Source organism: Anolis carolinensis, chromosome 6 (assembly GCF_035594765.1).
Source record: "Anolis carolinensis isolate JA03-04 chromosome 6, rAnoCar3.1.pri, whole genome shotgun sequence".
Taxonomy (NCBI): domain Eukaryota; kingdom Metazoa; phylum Chordata; class Lepidosauria; order Squamata; family Dactyloidae; genus Anolis; species Anolis carolinensis.
The window spans coordinates 118,637,087-118,662,553 of NC_085846.1; the positions used below are offsets into that span (position 1 = coordinate 118,637,087).

Below are 25,467 nucleotides of genomic sequence, written 5' to 3' on the forward strand. Positions count from 1 at the left end.
ATTGACTCTCACTTATGTCGACCCTCTCCGAGGGTTTACCTGGCCAATTCTGTTCAGTGGAAGTTTGCTGCCATTGCTTTCCTCGGAGGCTGAGTGAGTGTGACTTTCCCTGGCTCACCCAGTTGGTTTCCTGGTGTGCTTGTCCAACACACAACCATCTATAGCCCAGTGACTGACACATAGATGCTACAGTGCCATAAAATGTAGTTCACTTTCCAGCCTATTATCCTCCAATTGAGTGGGATTTGGTGGTTGATGAGGATCTAACTCAGAACCTTTCTTGGAAAATACTAGAACCTGTGTGGTGTTGAGGCGCTAACTCCTTGCTGACTTGGTCTGTTAAAACCATCCACATTGCTGAGAGCACACCTTCTGGCATTTCAATAAGCCAGGGGCATTTTTGTAAACTGAGGCCAGGCTCTCTTTGAAATGGATTTTCTTTCTTTTTCCCTTTTTCATTATTAGGGGACAGACGTCAAAAGCCTGGATAAACGGACCTCCCCTTCGAAGCCTCCATCTGCCGCAACCCCTCGGCCGAATGCAAAAAGCAGCCCAGCAGCCCCCAGGCCATCAACGGCCCTCTCAGGTCAGAGCATGCCACTGGCCCCCAGAACCTCACCAGCTCCCCTCCCAAGAGACCCTCCAGCGAGTGCTCCCTCACCCAAACCCGGACAAAGCATGCTGGCTTTGAGGCTGATGGTGCTTTGGGGGTCTTGTTTCTTTTAGGCTATTGACCTCAGCCGTAGAAATGAACAGAGAGGCTCCTGGAGAGAAGCAGGGCTTAGAAGCTTTCATTTTTCTTTGTTTCTTTTTGGAGTGCAACCCCTATATCACATCCACTGGTCATATTGCTTGGGGATTCTGGGAGCTGTAGTTCAAAGGAGTAACTTCTCCAGTCTCCAGTCAGATGTTTCAGTGGGCCAACATCTGCATGAGCTGTGCCATGCTAAAAATGTAAACTCCCAAATTCTTCAGATCACATCTGACAAATGTTTTTTAAAGAATCAGCAATGCCAGTACCAAATCGGCAAGAACACCAGGGGGTGAAAAAGGGGGCCACCAGCAGAAGTGGGTCAATCTCTTGGTAATTGAGGCCCTACTAGGATAGATTGCTTAGATCTGGCCTTTTAAGGCATAGGTTGGGAAAGCACTGAATGGATGCTGGAGTAGGCGATACCAAGGCTCATCACACTCTCTGTACATTATGCAGCTACCAAGACAGATGCAAAGCCCTCTGATGCCAAGAAGTCCACCACAAAACCACCCTCAGGTAACACCCCACCCTGCTGCGCTTTTTAGATGTCTTCTTTTTTGCATCCTGAAGTTCTAATTCTATTTGGTCTGCTGCCATTGGTCCCTGCTCATTGCTTTCCTCCTCTGCTGCCTCCTCCTCCTTTTCTTTTTGGCAGCCGACTTAAGCCGCCCGAAAAGCGCCCCGGCCTCTGCTGCTCCTTCCCTGGCTTCCGCTGGAGCTGCTGCTGCCACTGGCCGGCCCAAGGCCAAGCCAGCCGTGCCCAAGGCCTCCGGGATGGCAAATACTGCGACTGACGCCAAGAAGGCCTCCACACTCAAAGCTGCTGCACCAAAAACCAGCCCCGCTCCCAAACCCCCGCGGCCCCCAACCAGCATCTCCGCCCCTGACCTGAAGAACGTCCGCTCCAAGATTGGGTCAACGGATAACATCAAGTACCAGCCGGGCGGAGGAAAGGTACATGCCGCTTTTGAGACAACAGTTCACTTGGGTGGCTGGGAAAGACTCTTCCTGGGCTCCTTCCGCACTGTAGATCTATAGCAGGATGATTCCACTATCGCTGCCATGGTTTATTCCCCGTGGAACCTTGGGATTTACAGTTTAGGGCAGTGTTTCTCAAATGCTTCTCTAGATGTTTTAGACTGCAGCTCCCACAATTACCAACATCTGGTAAGCTGGCTGGGATTTCTGGGAGCTGAAGTCCAAAACACCCGGAGGACCAGAATTTGAGAAACACTGGTTTAAGACAATGTATCAATGTATTCAAATCCTTGGGCAGAGAGCTCTAATGCCTCAGGAAACAATAAATCCTAGGGCTCCACAGGCATCAGCCAGGGCATGTAAGGTGGAATCATAGCATAATCATTGTACCGTGTGGACAGGGTCCTGCTCATAAAAACTGCACAACTTGCTGGGTTTGTTCTTTATATAACTCAGAAGAACTTTGGGTCTGGAAAAGCCAAGCCCAGAGGTCCAAAAGGGGGGGTTCTTTTTGAATAATGGATTGGAGCTATTTCCTTCAAGACCATAGTGGGACAGCCTTCTCCAAATCTAGTGCTCTCCAGAAACATTAAGCTACAATTCCCATATTGGTAAGGAATGATGGGATTTGCATTCCTGAGCAGCCATTTGAGGAAGGCTGTATGTGGTTGAGTGTTTTGGACAAGAAGGAGCTCCGTTGAGTTCCAGTTTGGAAAGGCAGCAGTGTGTAAATGAAGCAATGGAGGGAGGAATGGACTAATGCCATGCTTCTGGCGTGTCTTCATCTACAAGAGGGGTGCAAATCATGCAGACCCCCCTGACAAGGGAGGCTGCCCATCATTCCAACCCACTTCTGCAGATGTAGGTAATCCCATAAAATGAGCCTGGCTTCCAGTTGGGGTGGGAACAGGGAACCCCATCCATGAAGTGTATGGTGCACCCACCCGGCAGCCCCTGCTCCTGGCTGCCTGCCTGCCTTGAACAGCACCAAAGGCTGGCTGGAACCATTCCTTCTTCCTTTGCAGGGATTTTTGCTCAAAGGAAGCAGCTCTAGCTGTGTTGTATTTGCCTTGGCTCTCTGCTCCAGGGCAACTGAGATACTCGTGGTATTACCCTGCAGTTTGTTGGTGCTTTCAGTTTTCCTGGAATAACAATCCCTTTCACTGAACCCTTCCCAGTGCCAGATATCCAGGTGTTTTATTATTATTTATTACAACATTTATATCCCGCCCTTCTCACCCCCGGAGGGTGACTCATAATCTCATATTCTGCCCTGTGTTACCACGTTCAAATCTCTTCGTTAGCAACAAGGAAGGTAGTCTGGTTCATTCCATTATAGCAAAATGCAAGGTTACAATGCCGGAGCTGGTAGAGTCTTTCAGTGTTCAAGTATGTTTGCAAACGCTGTGGGGGTTCATGGTTTTGAAAGGAAGAAGCATACGATATCATCTCTGTGTGATGATAGTCAGTCAGTGGTCCAGTTTAAAACCCAGCAAAGATGCAGTTGCTCTAGGTTGCTCCAGAAGTGAACTTTGATTCTCAGCTGAAGAAGGGAGTGATGGGGCATGCCTGGATCAAAACCTTTGACCAGATCTCATTGGACTATGAAGCCCTAGGAAGAAAGTTGAAGTGTTTAGGGGCGCAGGTCACATTCTTTCTACTTGTACCAGTGAAAAGTAGATGACCACCTGACTGGGAGGGTGGCTTCCCTTTGGCCAGCATGGGCACATGATGCTGGGGTAGGTAGCCTTTTGGGGTGGCCCCAACATAGCTTTTTGTATAGGAAAAGCTATGCCAGGAGATCATTCTATCTGTTTTGCTTGCACCCAGGTGTCCCGCTGTGAGTAGTAAGTGGGCTGGTCCTTAGTTGGGGCTCCTCCAACCTCAGTCTCCTCCAATCCTTGTCTCTTCCCCAGGATTCCCCTCCGGTTGTTGTTTTGACATCTCCCCGCCCTTGCTGCTGCTGTTCATTTCTTTCTTTTTTTTAAACCTCTCATGATGTGAAAGTCACCCTCCATTTGTCTCCATTTAGGCCAAAGTAGAGAGAAAGGCAGACTCGGCCGAGGCTGCCCGAAAGCCTGAACTCAATGCAGTCTCTAAACCGGCTCCCACTAAAACAGCTCTTTCAAAAGAGGGTGCCCCAAAGCAGCCCAATGGGAAAGTGAGTTTCTCTTTCAGACTTCTATCACTTGGGAGAGAAAAGGACCGGCTCCTCTGCTCTGTTCTGTTTTATCTTCCCACTCCAACGCACCTTCAGCTGGTTTTGATCACTTCCCTCCTTCTCTCTTAACACTCTGCATTTTCCTGCTCTTGGCATGGCTCCTGCCCTCTCCTTCTTTTCACACACTTTCCTTCCTTGTGTGTCCCACTTGGCTGTCGGTGAAACTGTTAGTCTTACTCTAAGCAGGCCTTGAGGTGGGGTCTCTCCCACCTTGAGCTTTGTTTCTGAATGGATTTTGAAGGGGGGACAGAAGGGGATGGGGGCACACCCACATTGGGGAGGAGTCTATTCCCCAGGCCACTCCAAACCCAGCCAGATATCCCTGGAAATGCCAGTCCTTTCCCATATCCTATGAGGCACTTGGTCATGCAACATGTTTGAGAATTGGGCTGTGACGGAGGGAAAAGGCAGCCGTCCACATGCAGACCAGTGTAATTGGAGCTGTATTCCTGGGATTGTGACTAAATACATCTTTGTAAAAGAACAGAGACTTGCAGATTTCTCTGTGAAGGTGAGAGATAGTCTTTGTAAAGGGAAGGGAAGCTGTGACCTTTCGCAAAATGACAAATTTATTATTACTATAATCTCTCACTTTGGCAAAGTTGGCCAAGGCTGATGGCAAATGGGAGTCCAACAGAATCTGAATTCCATTTGTTTGAACTCTGTTTCCCATCTGGGAATTGGTGTTCATTGTTCTTAGAACATCCAGCTTCACTCTCCAGCTCAACTTGAAAACGTTCTTTAATTTTAGACAACTCAAGTATTCCCCATTCAGCATGGTCATCAGCTGTGCTGACTGGAGGATGTGAAGAGATATTAATTCAGATAAGGAATGTATTTAGCTCTGGGGAACTGAGACAAGGGCACTTCACTGAGGGATAAAATGATTTTCCCCTCTAAGAACCTCCCAGTATCCTGCTTTCAGTCCCCTCTCCAGCTTGCCAAAGCCAAGTGTTTTTGAGAGGAATAGCTTGGTCATTTACCAGGAGGATCTCCATCTTCCTGCTTATACTGGATGATGTGTCAAAATGGCCGTGAATGGGCCCATCCTATCTGACAGCTCACTTGCAGTTTTCCTTCACACTTGAACCCCATGTTGTCAATAAAAGCTCCTACCCCTGGAAATGCTCTTCCTGTCCAGACACCCTCAAAGGCTGTGAAGGCCAGTTAGTGGCTCTGCGTTGGCACTGCCAGGGCCAGAATGTTCCTCCCTCTCATTGGCAGTCTTGGCTTTTTGTCAGTTCACGTCGGACCTTTCAACACTGCCCTTTTTGTGAGGCCTTAATGGGCTATGGGACTGGATGGAGCTGGTCTGAAATACAATGTCTCAGCTTGCCTGGCATCGCAGCTGACCCCAATTACGTTGAACTTTGGTGGCTTGTCAGGATGGGCTGGCTCCCTCTTCCTCTACAGACTGGCCTCTGCTGGTCCAAAGGCTTTGCCGCTCTGCTTCACGCAGGCTTCGAGTGGCTGTCTTCAAAAGGGCACGTGGCCGGCTATCTCGGGGATATGTTTGTTAGATGAGGGTGATGGGTTATGGATGGATGCCCTGGGAAGGGCAACAGATGGCTCTCTGTTGTGGAAGCAGAAGGGTTGCATTGTCACTAGAGGGCACAGCCCTTTCATACTTGATGCTCATTTCTCCCAAACATGTCCATCCTTTCCCTTGCTACACACACACAGCAGTGGAGGAAAGCAGACTCAGTGGCTCTGACATCCTACCTACCTCATCACTGGGAATGGGGCTTCAGACCTGCCCATTCCATGCTCTCCAAGCTCATTCCAGCCAGTGGCAGATCTATGATTCCATTACCTCCCACACCAGACCAGGCTTTGAAGGAGCTCCCCAACATTGGGCTAGTTCCCTGGGAAGTCCTGAGGACCCATGGGATGCTGGATGGAGGAGTGGGAGGGCAAAATGAAAGTATTAAGAATTCTTCCCACACAATGAAATTTTCCTCGAGTTCCCAGATTTCTGGCAGTGCAATAACTTACAATATCAGTCCAACATTTAGAAACTGAATTTAGGTTTCCAAACAAAGGGGAAAGCAGAGCAGTATAAGTACAAATATAGCAAATAGAAGGGTTCTAGGCATTCCTTCAGTCTCTGCAATGCTTGAGATGTGAAGGAAAATGGGGGGGGGGGGAGGGAGATAATTCTTATTTGCACACACCCCTGAGTTATAACTGCATCCAGATATAAAGTCCAGACAGAGTAGCTGTAAATGCAACCACAACAAGGAATCTCAACAACCAACAGATTGGTTCTAGCAGAAGCTTTCAAAATAGCTTTTATCGAGTGCAGTTGGAAGTTATGTAACAAGGCTAGTGTTCCCTCATCAAAGCTGGGCTTCTTTGGTTGTAAGGGCAGTGGGAGTTTGAAGTGGGTAGTCAAAAAGGGGGTGGAAGTGAGGCAGTCAAGCACCTAATCTCCACTGATGTGTCTTTGGAGGTAGTCTATTGTGCAAAGAAAAGTGACCTGAGATCCTTTCAAGTTTGTCTGTTTCTTCCTGAAAGGACGGTTGGACAAGGTTAGGTCTTGGCCTGGTCCAATAAGACCCTTTAGCAGACATCCCTAAGCAAGACTGTCTGAACTGGACTGTGTCGCACAGATCTGAGATACACAAATTTCTAAAGACACCCCACACATGTGCTCTTTCTTTGTAAATTGAAAGCAGTTGGCTGCTCTGATTCAAGACAAAGTCAACCAGAGCAGACTGAATGCCACCCATTCCGGAACAACCTGTGAAGCGTTTGTTCTTTACGGGGCTTTTCAAGCCAGGGAAAGAAATACTTTCCATTAGGGAAGTGGGTGTATCGATAGGGAGCAGAACGTCCTTAAGGGGTATAGCTCAGTACTCTGACCACTCACCACTGTTTGCTTTGCTGCCGCGTTGGTTCATTGGCTTCCCTCTCTTTCCGTTCTCTCTCTTTCTCTGTCTCTTCCCTGTCCGCGTTTGTTCACATGTAATCCCTCGGAGGCAGGTTGACATTCTAACACTGGCTCTCTTGTCTCCCTGTCCGTCTGCCTGCTGTGTCTTGCCTGTTGCTCCCTTGAGAGAGTTCTAACCAGCCCTTTTCCCTTGTGTTGTTTTCTCCATCTCTGTGACGCTCCAGGTCCAGATAGTCTCCAAAAAAGCCAACTACAGCCACGTCCAATCCAAGTGTGGGTCTAAGGACAATATTAAGCATGTCCCTGGAGGTGGGAATGTAAGTATGAGGGGCTCTGGACCGCTGTCTTTCTACTAACTCACTCCCTTTTCTTGTTTCAGTTTTGACTGGGGTGTGTCTGTCTGGGGTGTGTGTTTGTGTCTTGTCCTCCAATGCATTAACGTGTTTAGTAGGAGACCTGGTAGTGAATGCAGCTAGAGAAGTGGTGAATGCAGCTAGAGTTAGGAGCAGTTGGATCAGCAATGCTTTGTGAGTGATGGGCATCCTGGAGAGAGCTGTCCTTTGAGGGGCAGGTGCAGTTTCTTCTAAAAGAATACTCAGGCTGTAGAGCAAGGAGGATTCTGAAACAAGGTCTGTTTCCTGTCAGCCTCTCAACCTCCTGAGGAGCAGTGGCATCTCTGGTGGTCCAGATTCCTATCTATTGGGGGATTGCACTTTGCAGAGTGTGTCCAAGTAGATGCCACAAATCAGCATGTTGGTGAGCGAAGATCTGGATATCAGTAGACTCTTTCTTGTTACCTACCCCATGGTTGAGTCTAAAGCTTGTGGAATTTACTTTTGGAGGACTACAACACTCAGAACCTGCCAGAATAGCCAAACAGCTTTTAAAAGAAGAATAAGTAATGTAGTAACTCCTTCAAACAGCTCCCTTCCATAGTAGTCTCCTTGGCCTGAGCCTCTTTTGGATGGTAGCCACAGCACTTCTGCCATTTTGTGATCACCATTGAGTTTCATTCAGTATGACTAGTATTATTCTTTTATACCTGAGTTTGGTCCAGTGGGTTGTAATACATTTGAATTCCATGGAACCTGTTAGGTTGCAGGGTCTGAAGAGAAGGGTGCTTTTTTTTTTTTTTGCTGGCAATCACTTTTGTCCAATACATTTGCCCCACCACGAGCTCCCATCTGCTGGTGGAGGAAAGCCCATAGTGGCAATTGGAAGGCTATCTTAGTTGAACAGACTAACAGCAGTTTTCTGCTACTCCTTCGGCAACAGTTCAACTAGGGCTCCACCTTTTTTTGCCATTTGAGCCCCTGGGTGAGGTTGCATACTACTTCATGTTCCTCCCATCCATAGAAAGCCAGCATGTCTATGAGAAAAGGCTTCCATCTGTACTTTTCTCCTAGCAATGGACCTTTTAATTCATTAACTAATTAATTAAAAAAGGTTCCTTGCTAGGGAGAAAAATATAGATGGACGCCATTTCTCCAAGAGATGCTGGCTTTCTATGGATGTGTATATATATGAGGGAATAGTCATTAATGTAAACTCCTCCAGCAGCTTTCCTTGTTACAGCTCAGGCCCAGGCTGATCCCTTGTTGACAACCAGTCATCTGCAGCCGGCAGTTTTTCTTGGCAATTGCATAAATTCATTAGTAATAATGGCTGGATGCCAGTGCAGATGGAGACTAGTTCAGCTCTTTGCCTTCCCCTTGCGGAGAGATACTCCCTAGTAAAAGAGAATGTTGTTTCCAGTCATACTGAATCAAATTTGCCTCAGTTTGAAACTGAACCAATGTAGTGGGAGTGAGCTTGTGGGGGAGAAATTGGAGGCACCTCAATGGAAGGAAGTTTTAACACTGCGGGAAGCAGATGAGTGTGTGGCTATTGAAATTTGTGGGACTAAACCGTGTGTTTACTACCCTATTGCTGCACAGCCCACTGTGGAACACCAGCCAAAGACTCCATTCTAGATATGATGACAGTAAGAAAGCAAGGGTGCTGAGCAGAGTGGAGGATGCTGGTAGTGTTTCAGAGCTGTCACTGCAGTGGAATGTGTGTGCACCCCCCCCCCCCATCCCAGAAAGCCTTTCACTCCTAGTTGCTTTGGTGATGTCTCACTTTGGGACTCACACAACTAGTTGCACATCTCTTCTCTGGGTGAACAAGGCAGCTGCTGTGCCAAAAGACCAACCTGTTTCTCAGGAAGAGGAGCCACATCCCAATTGTTTCTCTAATGCAGGGGTCCTCAAACTTTTTAAACAGAGGACCAGTTCATGGTTCCTCAGACTGGAGGACCGGACTATAGTTTGAAAAAAAACAAAAACATGAACAAATCGCTATGCACACTGTACATATCTTATTTGTAGTGCAAAAAAAATTCATGAAAGAAGAATACAGTATTTAAAATGAAGAACAATTTTAACCAACATAAACTTGCCAGTATTTCAATGGAAAATGTGGACCTGCTTTTGGCTGATGAGAAAGCTAATTAGAATTGTTGTTGTGTTGCCTTCAAGTTGTTTCAGACTTAGGGCGACCCTCAGTCTAAAGTTTAGGCTGGCGGCAGGTAAATGACGTTGACGGATCACTTCTGGCCTGTAGGCCTTAATGTGGGGACCCCTGCTCTAACGGGACCATTTGGGGACTTTTCTTCACAATGAGACAGGTCCAAGCAACCTGTGTGCTGTGCATGGTTTAGGTCTCCTTTAAAGAAAAGTTGTGGGTTGAACCTTAGACTGCAGGTGGGCGTCCTTTTCTGTAGAGTTAAAGGGATGTGTGTTTCACAGACAACCCTTGCCTCCTCCAAAGCTGAGATGTGTTAAGTTGTATTGTGTGTTGTCATCTTGGTCAGGGACACTTTGGGTGAATCTCCCTCTGTCTTGGAAGTTGGAGTGGGGTTGGCAGGGGGTTAGGGTTCTGGTCTATGGGTTGGACACAGTCAGCAAGGCTTTTGTGGGCAAAACCACACCAGGCTCTGCTACCTGTTTGCTGCTCTTTGCTGGTGAGCTGCAAGCCTTGAATCCCCATAGAACCACCTCGGCTGGAGGAGGTATTCCTCAGGGGTTGAAACCTGTAACTTTGGGGTTTTTTGCGGGGGGAGGGGGTGAGAGCAGTTCTTAATACATAATGTGCTTGTTCTACTTGCTTCTTTCCACACTTCTTTGTGGGTAAAATCACTTCCTTTTTTTCTCTACAGACTCTTATTTCTTTTATGCCCTCAATAACTGCAGCAAAAATCAATTCAGACCTAACCACTTGCAGAGATAAATTATTGGTGATGTTCCAGCATTATGTGCTAAAAACTGTCCCTTTGCCTTCAACTTTCCAGTTCCATTCCTTCCACAGCCATCTGAGTTTCAGAGAGCTGGGTTGGTGCCCACTCTGGTACCCTTTTCCTCTCTTTCTCTTTCTCCCACCTTCCCCTTCTTACACTGTCACTTGTTTTTTTTTTCACCTCCTTGGCCCTCAAACCAAAGTTCTTCGGCCATGGAGTCCCAAGAGTAAAGTGCTTATTGTTTTCAGGTTCCAATTGCCCCCAAGCCAGCCACGGGCCACCACTCCCAGCCGTCTACCGGCCCCAGGCCCAGCCAGGGCAGTACCAATGTGAGTAAAAACCACCACAGTGGCCAGCTTGGCCTTTGAGTGTTCACCTTATTTCTTTTCTAAAGGCTTCATGTTATCTTTTCTGGTCTTGGGCAAAAGTGACTTGCTCCCAGGGTGGCCCTGGCCCTGTTGGGAGCGTGCCCTTTTCAGTAGACGCAATTAAATTGTTATACTCTTTTATTGGTTTCATTGTATGATCCTCATATCCATAGGCGATACGTTGCTGGACTTCATGTGGATATGCAAAATTATGGATAATAGTGAACCTTTTTGACATGAAGGATATCTGGCTCAGGAATACCATAGAGTCATATTGGAGAACCTAGAAATTGCCTAGACACAACACATTTTGTTGGATGTAGATAAATACTTGCCCCACAGATACAGGGATTGCATTATATTCCATGATATAGAAGCTCCAGATTGGCTACAGATAGAAACTACAGCTTGGAACCACCATACAAAGAAGTAGCATGCTGTTTGTTTTTTAAATGAGTAACATGGTTGGCAACACAGTGCCTTCTTGAGGCACCATTGTCAGTTTCTCAAAACAAAGAAAACTTCCAAATGACCACAAATGCACCCTCCTCAAAAAATCTTGCTAGTAATAAGTAAATGTTGTGCATGCAGAAGTTGGTAGTGCTGACATCGTCCTTCTCTGAATGGTCAACAAGAATTACATTGAGGCTTGTTACTAAAAAAAACTCACTATGGATAATGCCATTACTTTTAGTGCTTGACTTCCAGGCTCTGAGAAAGTACTAATTGGGGCCAGACATGCCTAACCACTGTGCATTCAAGGTTAATTGTCTCTTTTACCGGTCATCGTGGTATCCAGGTTAAATGTGAACTGGTGGGGAATGCCTGCAAAAGCTGCTTACAGGCTGGACCTCACCCCATCCCACCTTGCTGTCCTTCAGTCCCATTTAATCCCCAAAGGTCATCTTCTGCCTCTCACCTTCTTTCCCTTCTTTGAACCATGGTCCTTAACTCCTCCCTAACCCTTTTCTCCATTGTTGCACATTGGAATAAATTATGCAAAGTCACTTGATTTTGCCTAATACATTCTGGGCACATATATTCTGGACTCCTTTGCAAGCTGGCCAGAGACCATATCCCATAACATGCATGGCTTTGCATCTGCCAGCAACCAGTTTCTAACATTTAAAATGCACCAGAGTTCCTGGGCTGTTAGTAGAACCCCAGGGAGCGTTAGCTGCTGCTGCTATTATTATTATTATTATTATTATTATTATTATTATTATTATTATTATTGATTTTTTTCTGTGTCGGGTGCGACTTAAGTTGCTTCTGGTGTGAGAACTGGCCATCTGCAAGGATGTTGCCCAGGGGACACCCAGATGTTCGATATTTTACCATCCTGTGGGAGGCTTCTCTCATGTCTTGGCACGGAAAGCTGGAGCTGATAGACGGGAGCTTACCCTGCTCCCTGGATTCTAACCACTGACCTTTCGGTCAGCAGTCCTGCTGGCAAAAGAGCGAGAGCTCCTATTATTATTGATGATAATCATTTATTATGCACATACTAGTATGACATATAGTGTCTGATGTTACTGCTAAGACACTTCCCTGTCTTCTTTGGCTGCATTCCTGCCTCTGCTTGTATGCATTTTAATAACTTTTGATCTTGATGGGACTTTGAGAAGCCCAGTCCTATGGGACCCCCTCCCACCCATTCACTCAGCAGCCATGTTTTTCCCCATCTTTTGGAATGGCAGGGCTCCTTGCCTAGTCAGCCAGCAGCCCGGAGAGAAGAGGGCACTGGGATGGTGGAGGCACAAACATCCTGGAGCCTTATAAATTCTACAGAGTTTCTGGCACTGCTTGCTCCTGAGAAATTTTCCTTTTTGTTTTCCCTACCTCTTGTTCTGCAGGTGCAGATTCTAAACAAGAAGATTGATCTTTCTAAAGTGTCCTCAAAGTGTGGCTCAAAGGCAAATATCAAACATAAACCAGGTAAGACACAGAGAGAATGAGCTGTGAAGGTCCGAGAGATACCTGGGTTCTCCCTGACTCTACAGCCATCCATAGTATAATATATATTTTAATTGTGCACAGTGTGATGGAATCCTCTTTATTTGTCTCAAATTGCCCACCATTGGAAGATCTCACTGGGTTCCAGTATTGTGAAGACGGGAGAAAGGCTTCTTCTTATCAATGTTATATTACTCCGAAAGGGTCTGGAAACAATCTTGTAGGGAGTTTGGGGAAGAGAAAACAGAAGGATGACATGATAATGCTGTCTGATGGGACTTCATGTGGTTGGAGTAAGCTTGTTTTTGGCTGCTCCAGAAACCAAGGCCTGAATCAGAGAACTAGATTCCAAGAAATAGACCCTCACTAAGCATTAGGGAAAAAAACCCATTAGCAAGTGCGATTGGACAGTGAAACAGACTGTGGTGGACTGTCCTTCACTTTTAGTCAGATGGCCATCTTTTGCCATGGATTTTCTAGATCAGGGCTGCTCAAAATGGTGGTCCCCGATCAACAGCAAGTTTCCTAGAAAGAAAGAAACAGTTGCAAACAAATAAGGTACTGGTCCATAACACTTTGGAGGGGAAAATTGCCAATTTTCCACATCAGATATCCTGAGAAGCCCTGGTCTAGATTGCTGTTGCTCACAGTGACGGTCCCCACACTAGTGCCAGTTCCTGAGCCATTGACCCTGGCCCCGGGTTAAGTTTCCAGGAAAGAAACAGTTGTAGAGAGAAACAGAGAATAGTTTCTGCTCCCCCATATAAGAAAGCCTGAGAAGCCATTTATTTATTTATTTATTTACAGTATTTATATTCCGCCCTTCTCACCCCGAAGGGGACTCAGGGCGGATTACAATGAACACATATATGGCAAACATTCAATGCCAATAGACAAACAACATTCAGTTTTAGACAGACACAGAGGCATTTTTTAACATCTTTCCAGCTTCACGATTTCCGGCCACAGGGGGAGCTGTTGCTTCACCGTCCATTGGTGGCTGTTCTTCCTCTTCTTTTCCTCGTGAGCAGTTTTATGGTGTTGTAGATTAGTTAAATTAGCCTCCCGCATAAAGCGTCCCTAAATTTTCCCTACTTGACAGATGCAACTGTCTTTCGGGGCTGCTAGGTCAACAGCAAGCCGGGGCTATTTTTTTATTTTTATTTTTTTATGGTTGGAGGTTTAACCCGACCCGGGCTTCGAACTCATGACCTCTCGGTCAGTAGTGATTTATAGCAGCTGGTTACTAGCCAGCTGCGCCACAGCCCGGCCCCCTTCCAAGTTGAAAATTCAAGAATTGTATTATGTCACATGTTTTTTTTCTTTTCCAAGCTGCAAAATCATGAGGGGAGTTTCTCTAATCCCTTGTTCCTTTTGCCCTTCCTTCACTTTCTCTAACTACACAGTATCTTTTTTCAGACTTCGCTTTTGCAATCACGGCTGCTACAAGTTTCATCTCAAGTCATGATGTTAATGGTCCCAAATTCAATTCAAATTGCTGATTATGACTTACACATTCCTATAAAGCTTGTGTCCAAGTTATATCTTTATGTTAACTTTATTATCTGCCTTCAAGTTATTTCCAACTTAAGGTGATTGTAAGACTTTCTTGGCAAGATTGATCCAGAAGGAGTTTGCCTTTGCCTTTCTCTGACGCTGAGAGAGGGTGGTTTACTCAGGGTCTCCTTGGTGCTGTCATCCATCTGAGCCCTTGGCGTTTCTCCCTGTAAAGATGGAGAGCCTAACTGTGAGAAGGGGTCCTTTCACATCACATAGTACTATCACCAGGTAGAATTAATATCCTTGGTTTGTTCCAGGAGGTGGAGATGTGAAGATTGAAAATCAGAAGTTGAACTTTAAGGAGAAGGCCCAGGCAAAAGTGGGCTCCCTGGACAACGTGGGGCACATCCCAGCTGGGGGCACAGTGAAGGTACATGTTGAGCAGCGTCCAGTGTGGGTCCCCTCCCTATTCCTCCCCTTACCGTGTGTGGCCACTTGTCAGTCCTTTTGTCACCCATTGACACCTTCATGTCCATTTCCATGGCGCCACATGGAGGACAGTTCAGAATGGGTTCTCAGGTAGGGGAGTGGGAGCAGGGTCAGCAGATTCACTTTAAGGACTGTATGCACCTTGGGGTCTATGGAAAATGGAAGGTAGTGGTAGTTTCAAGGGATTATGACCACAGACCTATCCCTTCCCCTTCTGGTTGGAACGTAGATTGTGTCCCAGCCCACCAAGGTCCACAAGATGAGGTATAATAGGTAAAACGTGAAACATACAAAAACATGTTTTAAAGGCTGGAATAATATCTAGAGAAGTGCTTGCCATATTCAAATCTCCTCTGCATTCTCATAAGTTTAACCAGCCAATTTCAAAATTGCCCACGAGGGAGCATGAGCAGCCGTAAGGGGCATATTGCCGCTGTGGGCCCAGTCATGCAACTGTTGTGGCCGACCTTGGCAAGATGGAGGAGAAGCTACCGCCCTTTCCTGCTGTAGATATACTGTGCATCTCATTTTTTTGGTCCAGAAACTGCTAAATGTCCATGGGGTGGAGGAACAGACCATCCTTTGCGTTGTTGAAGAATGTAGATCTGGAATAAGGCGGGGACACGAAAGAGAAGAAGAGACAGCTCAGCAGCAGACTCATGGAATAGGGCACAGTTTCATCCAAGTTTGGGTTTCTCACAGGCCTCTTACTCCTACAAGTGGCTGCTGGACATGACTCTTGGCTCTCAAACACTCATCCTGGCTTCCTCTGCAGAGTTGCAATGGAATCCTGGCATCATGACCTTTTGCATCATATGGAACATACCACCTGGGAGTCCAGTGGGGCCTTCTCTCTGGAGGTTTTTAAGCAGAGCTTGGATGGCCATAGGTCAGGAGTATTTTCCTGCATGGAAAGGGGTTGGATTGCATGGTCCCAACTCTAGGATTCTGTGTGCACCGATTCTATGTTATTGTGTTTCCCTCTGTGACCACTTGTGGAACTCTTGTGTGGTTGAGCCAGGTAGCCTTGGGCAGGAAGTGTGGAATGTGAAGAGAGCAGGCTGGGCTGGATGAGTGGAGAGCGAGGCAGGGTTGGAAATGACGATCAGAATATTGACAAAATGCAGGGTTGAATCCTCTCTTCACTGGGAAAAGAATGTGGCAGCATCAGCGGTAATGCAGAAGGCTAGCAAGGAAGGGCTTGGTGTAGGCAGAAGGTACCAGGGGCCTGAAGAAAGGGATGCAGAGCAGTGGGGCTGAGTTATCTCAAGGAATGGCCTCCTGCCTCAAAGTGTGTCTGTGTCTCGGTGACCCTGACGAGGAGCCGTCCAGTCTCTTTGCTAGCTTGTCTTCTTCATCTCACCCCATCCCATTCCCATCCTCGTATTGACGCCTCATTGTCCTCCCCCACCCCATTGTTTCATTTTAGACTGAGGGGGGTGAGGAGGCAGCCCCACAGAACGGAGCTGTGACCGGGCCCCCGCAAGGCAGCGGGGTCATGCAGGAGAATGGCGTAGGGCCAGCCGCCACCCCCGTTCAGGGCAGTGGTGACCAAAGGGAAATTCAGTGCTTCGACACTCACATACAAGAAACAAGTAAGTGCTGGACCTTTTCCTCCCCAAGGGGCTTTGTAGCAGCTCAAAGTGGGGGTCGTGTGTGGATAGGGTTGTCTGTAGTGGTGATGGGGGAGCAGTGCTGGAAATATCTCACCCTGCCTTCCTATTCAAAGGAACCCTCGCAATGGCAGAGAGGCAGTTGGGGGGGGGGGAGAATGGGCATGGGTCACATTGTGTCTCTCCCCAAAACGGGGCGCAGCATGTGTGCCAGAGATTCGTGAGATGAGCTGCTAGAGAGCCACATATTTCCCCCTTCCCTCGTTTTCTCATTGGATACTTCTAGAAATTTGTTTGTTTGTTTATTATTATTTATATTTATTGTTTGTTTTGGTTCATTTCTACTAATTGTGTTAATGGAGCAATTGCCTTTTATTTTCCAGGCATCTAACGATGACATTCTGGTATCGCCTTCCGCCCCTTTTTTCTCTCCCCCCGCCCCCTGACTCCCCCGTCTTCCCGTTCCCCTGTGTGTCGCTGCAGATTGAGTCCCACAAACTGACGTTCCGTGAGAAGGCCAAGGCCCGCACGGACCACGGAGTGGACAGCACCACCGTAGTCTTCAACAACAACCACCACCCCCCAGTCTTTTCCGGTGGCACCTCTCCTCGGCGTAGCACCTCTGTCAGCGAGAGCCTGGGCTCCGGCGCCTCCTCTTCTTTGCCACAGCCGCCACTGCCGCCACCTTGGCAGGCCCCCCTCTCAGAAGACGAGACCTCTGCCACTCTGTCTCAGCAAGGCTTGTGACTCTATCCCTCGGCCCCCCACTTGACCCTGCCCCCTCCCCACGCGAAGCTTGTCTCCCATAGACCGGAGCCCGGCTTTGGCCCCTGAAAAGTGGGCCGAGTGACCCTCCCCCCTCCCCCAGGCTCCCCATGGCCTGCTGGACCTTTGAGGTGGCCCTCGGGCACGCTGTCTCCCGTTGGGCACAGAAATGGCCTCCACAGCCTCGCGTAATGTTTCTTTTGGTGGGCAGTGGGGGATCAAAGTATGAAATTTGAATGTTCCAGTTCCCCACTCTCTCCCTCCCTCCACAAAAGAAGGTTTTTCTGGTCTAACTGTGTAGGAGGTCTGGTCTGCCGTGCCCATAGTAGATCCTGGTGGAAGCGGAGTAGGGGGAGGTGGTGAGCTTTGCTATAGTCCCTGCCTAGCCCCCAATTCACTCACTGCTCCCCCAGTCCTGTTGAGTCTCCGCTGCAGCATCTTCTGCTGCGTCCTCTCTAATGCTGGTCTGTATTATTCTGAAACATAACTTCATGCTTTCTTGGAACTCTTTTAACTCCCTTAACCTTCTTCCCTTTTTCTTTCCCTTCTTTCATAGTGATTTTAAAAGACAAAAGTGTTGCTGATTACTGTCGCTTCATTGCAGGCTCATGCTACCCCCACCCCCTGCCGCACCCCACCCCATTTTCCCTTTGCCATAGGAGAATTAAAAGAACCATTAACCACTGCTGCAGTGCTGCTGGCATCTTATCAACATATCCAGCCATTTTAACTGTATTCTTTTGGTTTTAATTTTATTTTTCCTTTTTTGTGTGGTGGTTATTTTGTGTGTGTTTAAACATTTGCTTTTGAAATGATGGAGCAAACGTACAGTAAGCAATGTCAGTTTTAAAACAAAAAGTTCAAAGGTTGCGTAGTGGGGGGAGTGGTTTCTTTTTGGGGAGGGGTCACCTAGCTGCAGCCAGACAAAGCTGTTGGGTCAGAAGGGGAATGTGAGGGGAATGTGAGGGGAAGGGCTTTCGAAAGGCTCTGTTGTAGGATGATTTCCCATGGAGGGGAAACGCCTCTTTCCCCAAACTCCACCCCAGACTTGCCATTTGCTCCTGTAGGGGGTGGGTGGGGGAGAGGTATGTATTTTAATCCATGTAGTTGTGGATTTGGCTCGGGCGTGTGGATTTTGTAAGAAGCTGAACTGGGATGTGATGTTCTAGGGAGTAAGCTCAGTCATGGCTGAGAAGCAGTTTGGTTTGTGGGAGTGGGGAAGGCAAGGTGGTCAGGATCAGCACCCCCCCCCCCCACAAGACCAGGAGGGTTCTTGGAAAGTGCATGAGGGTTGTGAAGAGGCAGAGTCTGTGAAGTTGCCTAGCTGGGCTTCTTGTAACAAGGAGAGAGGGCGCTTTCCCCATGGAGGATGGGACCCCGCCCCCTTGTTGCTTCTTGTCCTTAAGGAGAGGGGGCTTTGAAAGTGTGACCTACTTTGTTTCACATTGCAAAATAAAATAAACTATGACACTAAAATGGAAATGTAAATAAAACTTTAAAAACCATGCATTGTGAGAGTCATTAAGAATTCTCATTTAAAAACTGGGAGCCCAAAGGGCAAGGAATCAAGGGCAGGGCGAGAGCTCCAAAGCTGAGCTTCTGCTTTGGGCCAGAGAGAGGGGGGGCTCCACACTAACATGTCCCTCCTGAGAAAAGGGGGAGGAAAAGCAACCGAACACACAAGGATACCTCCATCCCGCCCCCTTGAAAGCTCTCCTCTTGGGCAGGATGCTCCCAGGTGGCACATTAAACCCATAGGTCTCCATTCACACGTAAAGACATATAGCACACTCATGTTTGGTTTATATATATATATATATATATATATATATATATATATATATATATATATATATATATAATATATTAAAGGTTGCATGATTTCTAATAAAATGGCTTTTTAAACTGTAAGAGGTTTTTTTGCATCAAAATGGTCTACTAAATCTCATTATCACATTTTCGCCACCTTAGAATATTTCTAATATTCTAATGTTTTATTAGATGAGGCCACTAGATTTGGCACCTGGAAAGGGGCAGTTTTTTATCTGTCTGCGTTTCTTCACCATCCTCCCCTGCACCTCAGCCATGTTACCCTTGAGCCTGCTCCCTTCTCATGGCGCTGTGAACCTGTGGAGCCCAGCCCTGCTTGGAAGCAACAGGCTGCCCAGCCTCCTCCTGTCTCTTCCTTTGACTTCTCCGTCCTCCGAACCTTAGGCTGTTGTCCCTTGTTGTCACACCATGTGCCATCCAGCTTTCAATGTCTCCAGCACCCGCCATGCCTTCTCCTCTTCGTCCTGCCTGACCCTTTTTCTCCTTTCCAGGAGTCCATCTGGCGACGTCTCCCATCTTGTGAAACTCAAAGGAACTATAAGGACAGCAATAAGGTGGCAATAGGTTTGGGGTACAGGATCAAGGCAGGCATTTGGCTGGCAAGGCATTCCTCTGAGTGAACCTTGATGGAATACACATGTCACTCTTGCACAAGGTCCATGCAAGGGACTGTCCCTGTTGGCTCTGGCCATGTTTAGATGGCTCCGGGGACTGTGTTTTCTTGTGAGCATGGCCCAAAGAGGGACCCGTGAGCAACAGCACTGCCAACCTCAGCTGGGAGAAGTCCACATTGGCCAGTGGAAATGCCAGATCTGAACAGCACTGCCCAAGACCCAACATCTTCCCATCCCAGGCTCCCATACGTCCCTCTCTCCATGCATGTTCCCATCTCCTTGGTGTATATCACTGCCCTGAGACAGGATGCTTTTTATACTCTTGCCAAATTTCAACTGCCAGCTTAGATCTCCCAGTCCACTGACTTCACCCCTGAGACCAAGGGGGAAGTGTGTTTGGGGCGGGGGGGGGGGGGGGCTGGCAGAATTCTTTGTTCAGGTGTCCCCTTTTAAACGGGGCAGAGGGAGGACAAGTCCCTCTCTGAAAGCAATAATGCAGGCCTGTACTCTGAAAAGAGGGGCCATCTCAACTACAAAAGGGGATAGGAAAACCCCTGATTTCGTATGGGTCAGATGCAGCTAAGTCAAAAGAGGTTGAAGACTCCTTGCTTCTTTTTTCCAGAAGGGTTATAAATCAAGGACAGCTTGGAGCTCAGATCACTGGTACAGAATCCTGCTATCCTGGGTACTCTGATGAGGTTCTTTTTTCTCATTCCTTAAATTCAGGAGAAGAATCTGGAGTCTTGAATTCTCTTCTGTTTTTGCCACTGTGGGCTGCAGATGGATGGGTTCATCTTCCATTAGAGTCTCTCAAGGGTAGTCAAATGTTTGCACTTTCTAATGGCAAACAAACAAAAAGATTGCTGTGTCTTGTGGAAGGATTACAGATTCCTTCTTTGCTCCTGAATCAAATTAACATGGAGCTGCTGTTGCTGCTGCTGCTGCTAACAAGAGCCATCCCTTTCGGGCAATGGCACATTTCCCCCACCCTTCTTTTTGCACCCAGTTCCAGCTGGACTATCTCCTGTGTGCATGCGCACACTTCTGTGCCATGCACCCACTGATAATGTGCCGTGCCTGTGTTTTAGCTGTAGACCTCTTGAGTCATTTTGGGGAGGTGGGGGGTTGTGGCCCCCAGCTATGTGGTTTCAAATGAGGATTTTAAACAATGTAGTTTTAGATTTCAAGGTAGTTTGTAATAACTTCAATTCTGGAAAAGGGTTCAGGACTTAAGAGCGATGAAAACAGAGTAGGTGGAGTGTGTTTGGGTGTGTGCAGTGATGCTGTAGGAAGATCATGGGATGTTTTGCTGCTGTTATCAGGTCCAATACACTATTCCCGCCCCTCCAAACTGCATGAAAGGGTACGCAGCACAGTGTTTGAAACCTGTTTTTGATCTGTTCTTATCTTTAGGTCTGCAGGACTTGATGCTGTTGTAGCTACGTGATCACTTCAAGTGGCAAATTTGGGGTGTAATAAGCGTGGGAGGCAGATCTGGGCTATGAGGGCACAATCTATTTTGAAGTTGCCCTGCAACATATCTCTGTGGAAATAGTAGTGCAGGAGCAGGGAAACTGGCTTCAAAAGAAAACATCCTGGTGGGACTGTCAACTCTTCAGCACCACCACCACCATCCTGTGCATAGAGGGGGATGTTCTTTCAGGAAGATTCCCTCACCCTCACCCCATCCTTGAGGCAAATTGCATCACAAAAAGCAGTACTGCATACCCCAGAAAGCCTCCCCTTGCAGCACCTGTGTTGTACAACTTACAGATTCACTGTGTTGTGTCCAAAATGAAAGAGTAATCAGTTCTACTTTTGCAAATGAATGCACTATTGGGCCTGGTGGGCCAAGGAGGCAGGAATAGTATTCCCAACTCCTTTTTTGGTATCCAACGACTGCACAGAACACTTCTGAAGAATTTAGTGGACCATTTGCTTTGCAGAGAGTACAGACTGTTCTGTGTGCGGATTACTGCTCTTTAGGATGCCGATATAAAGGAAGGTCCTTGGGAAGTCTTTAGAATCAAGCAACCAAGTGGTAACATTGGTAAACTTGGAAAAAGTGGTGGTAGGTTTGGAACTGAACAAGTGATCCCCTCCAGCTTCCAAATGTTGGAGCCTTGAGGGGCCCTTTTAGCTATGGAGTTCAATTTACTCTACACAGCAATAAAGTGGTAGCCGTATACAGGTTTTCCAAAAAACGCAAGTTCCTCAGCATGCCCTGGTCCATGCTGGTCATGTTCTGGGTCACTCAAGGCAGCCAGTTTTCTTGGGTTGTGATCTATGGTCCTCTCCATTTACAGGAGCCCAGAAGAAGTTGGAAGTGACCAGTGGGTCGAATCCAGGGGTTGGCTGAGGAGAGGGGCACCTGCAGCACCCTGAGAACTTCGCTTCTGAAGCTGGCCTTCCTATGTTAACTGCTTGGCTGGGATGTGCTGAGTGAGGAAAGGCCTGGGGCAATGTGGGCATCCAGCAATGACCGTTGCCTTTTAGGTGACATTGCAGGAGGTCAGCCATCTGGTGGGGCATGCTTGCTAGCTGTACTCTTTCCCTAACAGAAATGGAGTGGGGCCATGAGGCTTGGGTGCCATGGCATCACATATCAACAGGGTACACACAATAAGGTGGCCGGTGCCCTGCCTGGCAAATAAACGGCTGCAGGGGTTGGAAGCTGAGGGAGCCTTTGATTGTTACACTCATACCCATACTCTCCTAGAAGGCAGGAACCCCATTATTCTTTCCCTGCCTTTCTCTCCAGAATAATTGGTTTTTCTGATGGACAAGTGAGCATAAAAGAGGGATGTTTGGTTGTGTTTTTAAAACACTGCAGTCTATGTCCCACCAGGTGGGTGTGCTCAGTTCTGCAAGCTTCCTTAGGTAGCCTTACCAGCTGTGTCTTAGCCCTTCCCTTTTTCTCAAGTCAGACTCTTTTTATTTTAATTTTAAAGGCAGCATGTGCATAGTAATTCCTGTCCTTTGCATGATCCTGCAAAAAGAATAAATCTGCAAGCATTTTGGTTCAAGTGGCAAACTTCTTAAGGGTAGAGGTGGACATTGCCAATGGTCTTGTGGCACTTGGCCCTCCATGACTCTTTGCTGCTGCTGCTACTTTTCCCCTGAACAAAACTCCTTTTAAAACCAAATTGCTTTCCTCGGCTCTCTCTCAGAAGGAAGAAACTTCATTGGCAAAGCACTGGGTCTGCTGACAAATTGTCGCCTTCACTTGTAAGATGCCTGATTTAAGTCTGAGTGTGATTTTCTTGGCTTGACCCCAGACTACCCTGGTAGCATTGTGTTGCTTTCAGATGCCTTGGGGTTGTCTGGATAATATTGAGACAGACTGTTTGATCAAGAACTCCCCTGCCTTCCATCATGGCAGTGTGGCAGGTAGAGAGGATTGGGAAGCCCTGCGCCCTTTGCATTTGGGGCTGGCTTCATGGGTTAGACCACCCAAGCATCATCTCCGTGTGCCAGTGTTGCCAGAGAATCACCAAGGAGGAAGGGGGCAGCCAAAGACGATTCTGAAGGCTCCCTTGTCATATTGTGAAAGCTGCCATGAGGATAAACAGACTCACTATGAGGTGGAAAAGATATTCAAAAATTGTCTTAAGAGTGGTTGAAAAAGTTTCTTCAGGAAACTAATGAGAACAAGTCTGATCCGATGAGAATCTTTGTCATTATCTGATGGCTGCTCTTCCTCCCAAAGAAAAACTGGGAGGAATTTTTCCTGCAGGAACTTGGGAGAAAATAGCCCATCCTCCTGCATCTTCAGAGGGCAGGAAACAGTGTCATCTTCCACAGCCAGAGGGTCTCTTGAGAGGCTTCCTGGCTCCTGTCTGTGTGATGACTGCTATGAAAAGGAGTGTTGGGTCAAGAGGGCAGTTTAACTGCATGGGATTCTGGGAATTGTAGTCTGACACTTCTGGAGGAAAGTCACAATCAAGAATCCTGGAGCTTCTGGGCTTGATATTTTTGAGCATTTAACTGGGCTGTCCATCAGCACTTATGTCACGAAGAGGTGAGGTGTCTTCTGTCCCATGGGTACTGGTAAGGGCTCCTTTGATTATGAAATTGGTAGCTGTGGAGTTCTCGACGACTGAGTGGTGCAGCAGAGGGAGCACCTGCTGAAGCAATTTCTGCACCACAGTATTGAATTCTGTAAATGTTTCCATCCCAGCCAGGTGCTGGGGATCCTGTTTTGGCAGTGAGGAGGGGAGGGTATTTTTTCCTGGGGTGGGCCATATATGCATGGAGGAATGGAGGTGCAGGAGAGGTGGGCAAGTGAACCTGTCCAGGTGGGAGCTCGGAGCCCTGGCGTAGCTGTTCTGCAGGGCTGGTTCTTCACGTGTTTGCTTCTGCCTTTGTGACCTTCCTCTCCTGCCCTTTGACTTGTAATAGTTTGACTGTCTTCATTAGCAGCGTTTCTGGAATTGATGTTGTGATTCTTCTTACCTATTGTAAAGGGTTCAAATAAAGCTTCTAGATGTTCAACCTTGGTGGCTGCCTGGGCCTGGTGCTTCCTTGGTGCTTTTTGCTCCACTTTCTTTTCTGATCCACAGCTATATTCTTGAATCATATTTCACGTTTTTTGCCTTCTTCTTTGCCAAGTTCAGGGTGAAAGACCATCAAAGCAAAATGGTTTTTGGAATTCAAGTTTAGTTCAACAGACAACACAACTGAAGGCTTCAGTCCTGAGCCCCACCCACATCCACTCCCATGAATGGACTGCAGGTCTCAGAGACTAAGGACTGCTGACATCCTCTTAGGACAAAGGACCCAAAACTAGTTACTTGACATCACTGGTGGAAGTTGAGGACCCCAGCATGGATCTGTCTGCTACTAGTTCTTATCTAGGACTCCAAAATAGTACTCAAGCTTCTTCATCAGGAGATACCTGTGTATCACAAAGCTCTATCTGTTGCAACAGTAAACTGTGAAACCTCCCAACATGGCATTTTGAGAGCAAAGAGGCAAGTGGGGATGTGTTGAGCTATTTTCTAATAGCTGGGAACACTATAGGCAAAGCTGTCATGTTCTAAGAGGGCTTGTTGCTGCTCTTTCCAAATGGGTAGCGAGGAGGAGGCAATTCAGAAGACGAAATGGCTGGTGTTGGTTCCAAAGGGATGAAAAACAATACACGCTCCACCTGCGAGTGCAACCTCATTCTGATAAATCTTTCCAAGAAAGCCCTGCGTCAAGGTTGCCATCCATCGTAGCTGACTTGAAGGCACATAAGAACACAAAATACCAGTAGGCACAGCAAAACAAGACACCAGTACATGCCAAAACATGAGCCAAGTTTTTCAGGCCACAGGGACCAGAGCATGAACGGAGTACAATACTCTGTCAGGTGGGAAGTATACTATGCAGTAGAAATGTGGGACACACAGGGCACTTTTACCCTCTTTGGCTGGAGTAGCCATGTTGGGGCTATTCACCAAACCAACAGTCGGACGCCTAGACACTTCCAATTAACTGTATTAATGTAGCTTTGCATAGGGCTGATGATGGCCAAACTGGGCTTGTCTGGGAACCTGTGCTTCCAAGTTACTGGCTGCAGCTCACATGGAGCTTGGAACCGTAAAATAGCGACAAAAGTTTGGATGCCAGGTCTCTGAATTTCGCTTTGAGGGAAACAGCATGATATGAATCGTAACAATAATGATAGGGAACAGAAGTATTTCTGATTTAGGCATTTTAAAATATATGTGCATATTCATAATGAGGTATCATGGAGATGAGATTAAAACAACATTTATGTTTCTTATACATAATATTTGTAATAATTTTGGGCATGAAACCAAGTTTAGGACTTGGATGGGAGACCGCCAGCGACTAACAGGTGCTGCAGGCGCTACTTCAGGGGAAGAAACTAGCAAATGAGGTCCCCTTGCCTAAGAAAACCCTATGAAGTCGGCAAATAAAGGCAACAACACGCACAGATGTGGAATACAAAATTGCCCCCCTTTCCCCAAATGCTGCAGGCTAGAACTTCCAGCACTTTTTCGGACTGTCACTCACATCATCCCCTTCTGGCAAACAATTTGTCCGCACCGGCACTGGTCAAGGCTCGACTTTGCAACTCAAAAACCTGCAATAAGCCCCTCTGGCCGGCAGATGTCGCTTCACGAATGTGGAAGCGTGGGATACACTGGGAGAGCGGGGAGCTTCGAGTGCCCCCTGCAGGCCTGGCGCCGAACCTCGCC

The 25,467-nt window shown here is 47.3% G+C and overlaps 1 protein-coding gene and 1 long non-coding RNA gene across 20 annotated transcripts in view; one reads left to right on the top strand and one right to left on the bottom strand.

Moving 5' to 3' along the window:
• Positions 1–23,757, top strand: part of LOC100556014 (serine/arginine repetitive matrix protein 2) — a 170,187-nt gene extending 146,430 nt beyond the window's left edge. For 11 of the 18 annotated variants that reach the window (XM_062984494.1, XM_062984506.1, XM_062984500.1 and 8 more), the window contains 9 exons: positions 466–586; positions 1,211–1,270; positions 1,410–1,708; positions 3,765–3,893; positions 7,071–7,163; positions 10,372–10,452; positions 12,348–12,429; positions 14,265–14,377; positions 16,533–23,757. In XM_062984494.1, the coding sequence (XP_062840564.1) occupies positions 466–586; positions 1,211–1,270; positions 1,410–1,708; positions 3,765–3,893; positions 7,071–7,163; positions 10,372–10,452; positions 12,348–12,429; positions 14,265–14,377; positions 16,533–16,796 (1,242 nt within the window). In that variant the 3' untranslated portion in view covers positions 16,797–23,757. Of the gene's footprint in view, positions 1–465; positions 587–1,210; positions 1,271–1,409; positions 1,709–3,764; positions 3,894–7,070; positions 7,164–10,371; positions 10,453–12,347; positions 12,430–14,264; positions 14,378–15,865; positions 16,032–16,432 lie in introns of all 18 variants that reach the window. The other 7 variants (XM_062984498.1, XM_008118552.3, XM_062984502.1 and 4 more) reach the window with 7 other exon arrangements.
• LOC134299998 (uncharacterized) overlaps positions 1–25,467 on the bottom strand; it is a 66,582-nt gene that overhangs the window by 10,928 nt on the left and 30,187 nt on the right. The window contains exon 3 of one of the 2 annotated variants that reach the window (XR_010007265.1): positions 12,429–14,171. The exons of the other annotated variant lie outside the window; for it this stretch is intronic. This is a non-coding gene — a long non-coding RNA (uncharacterized LOC134299998). Of the gene's footprint in view, positions 1–12,428; positions 14,172–25,467 lie in introns of those variants that run through there. 2 annotated transcript variants of the gene reach the window in all.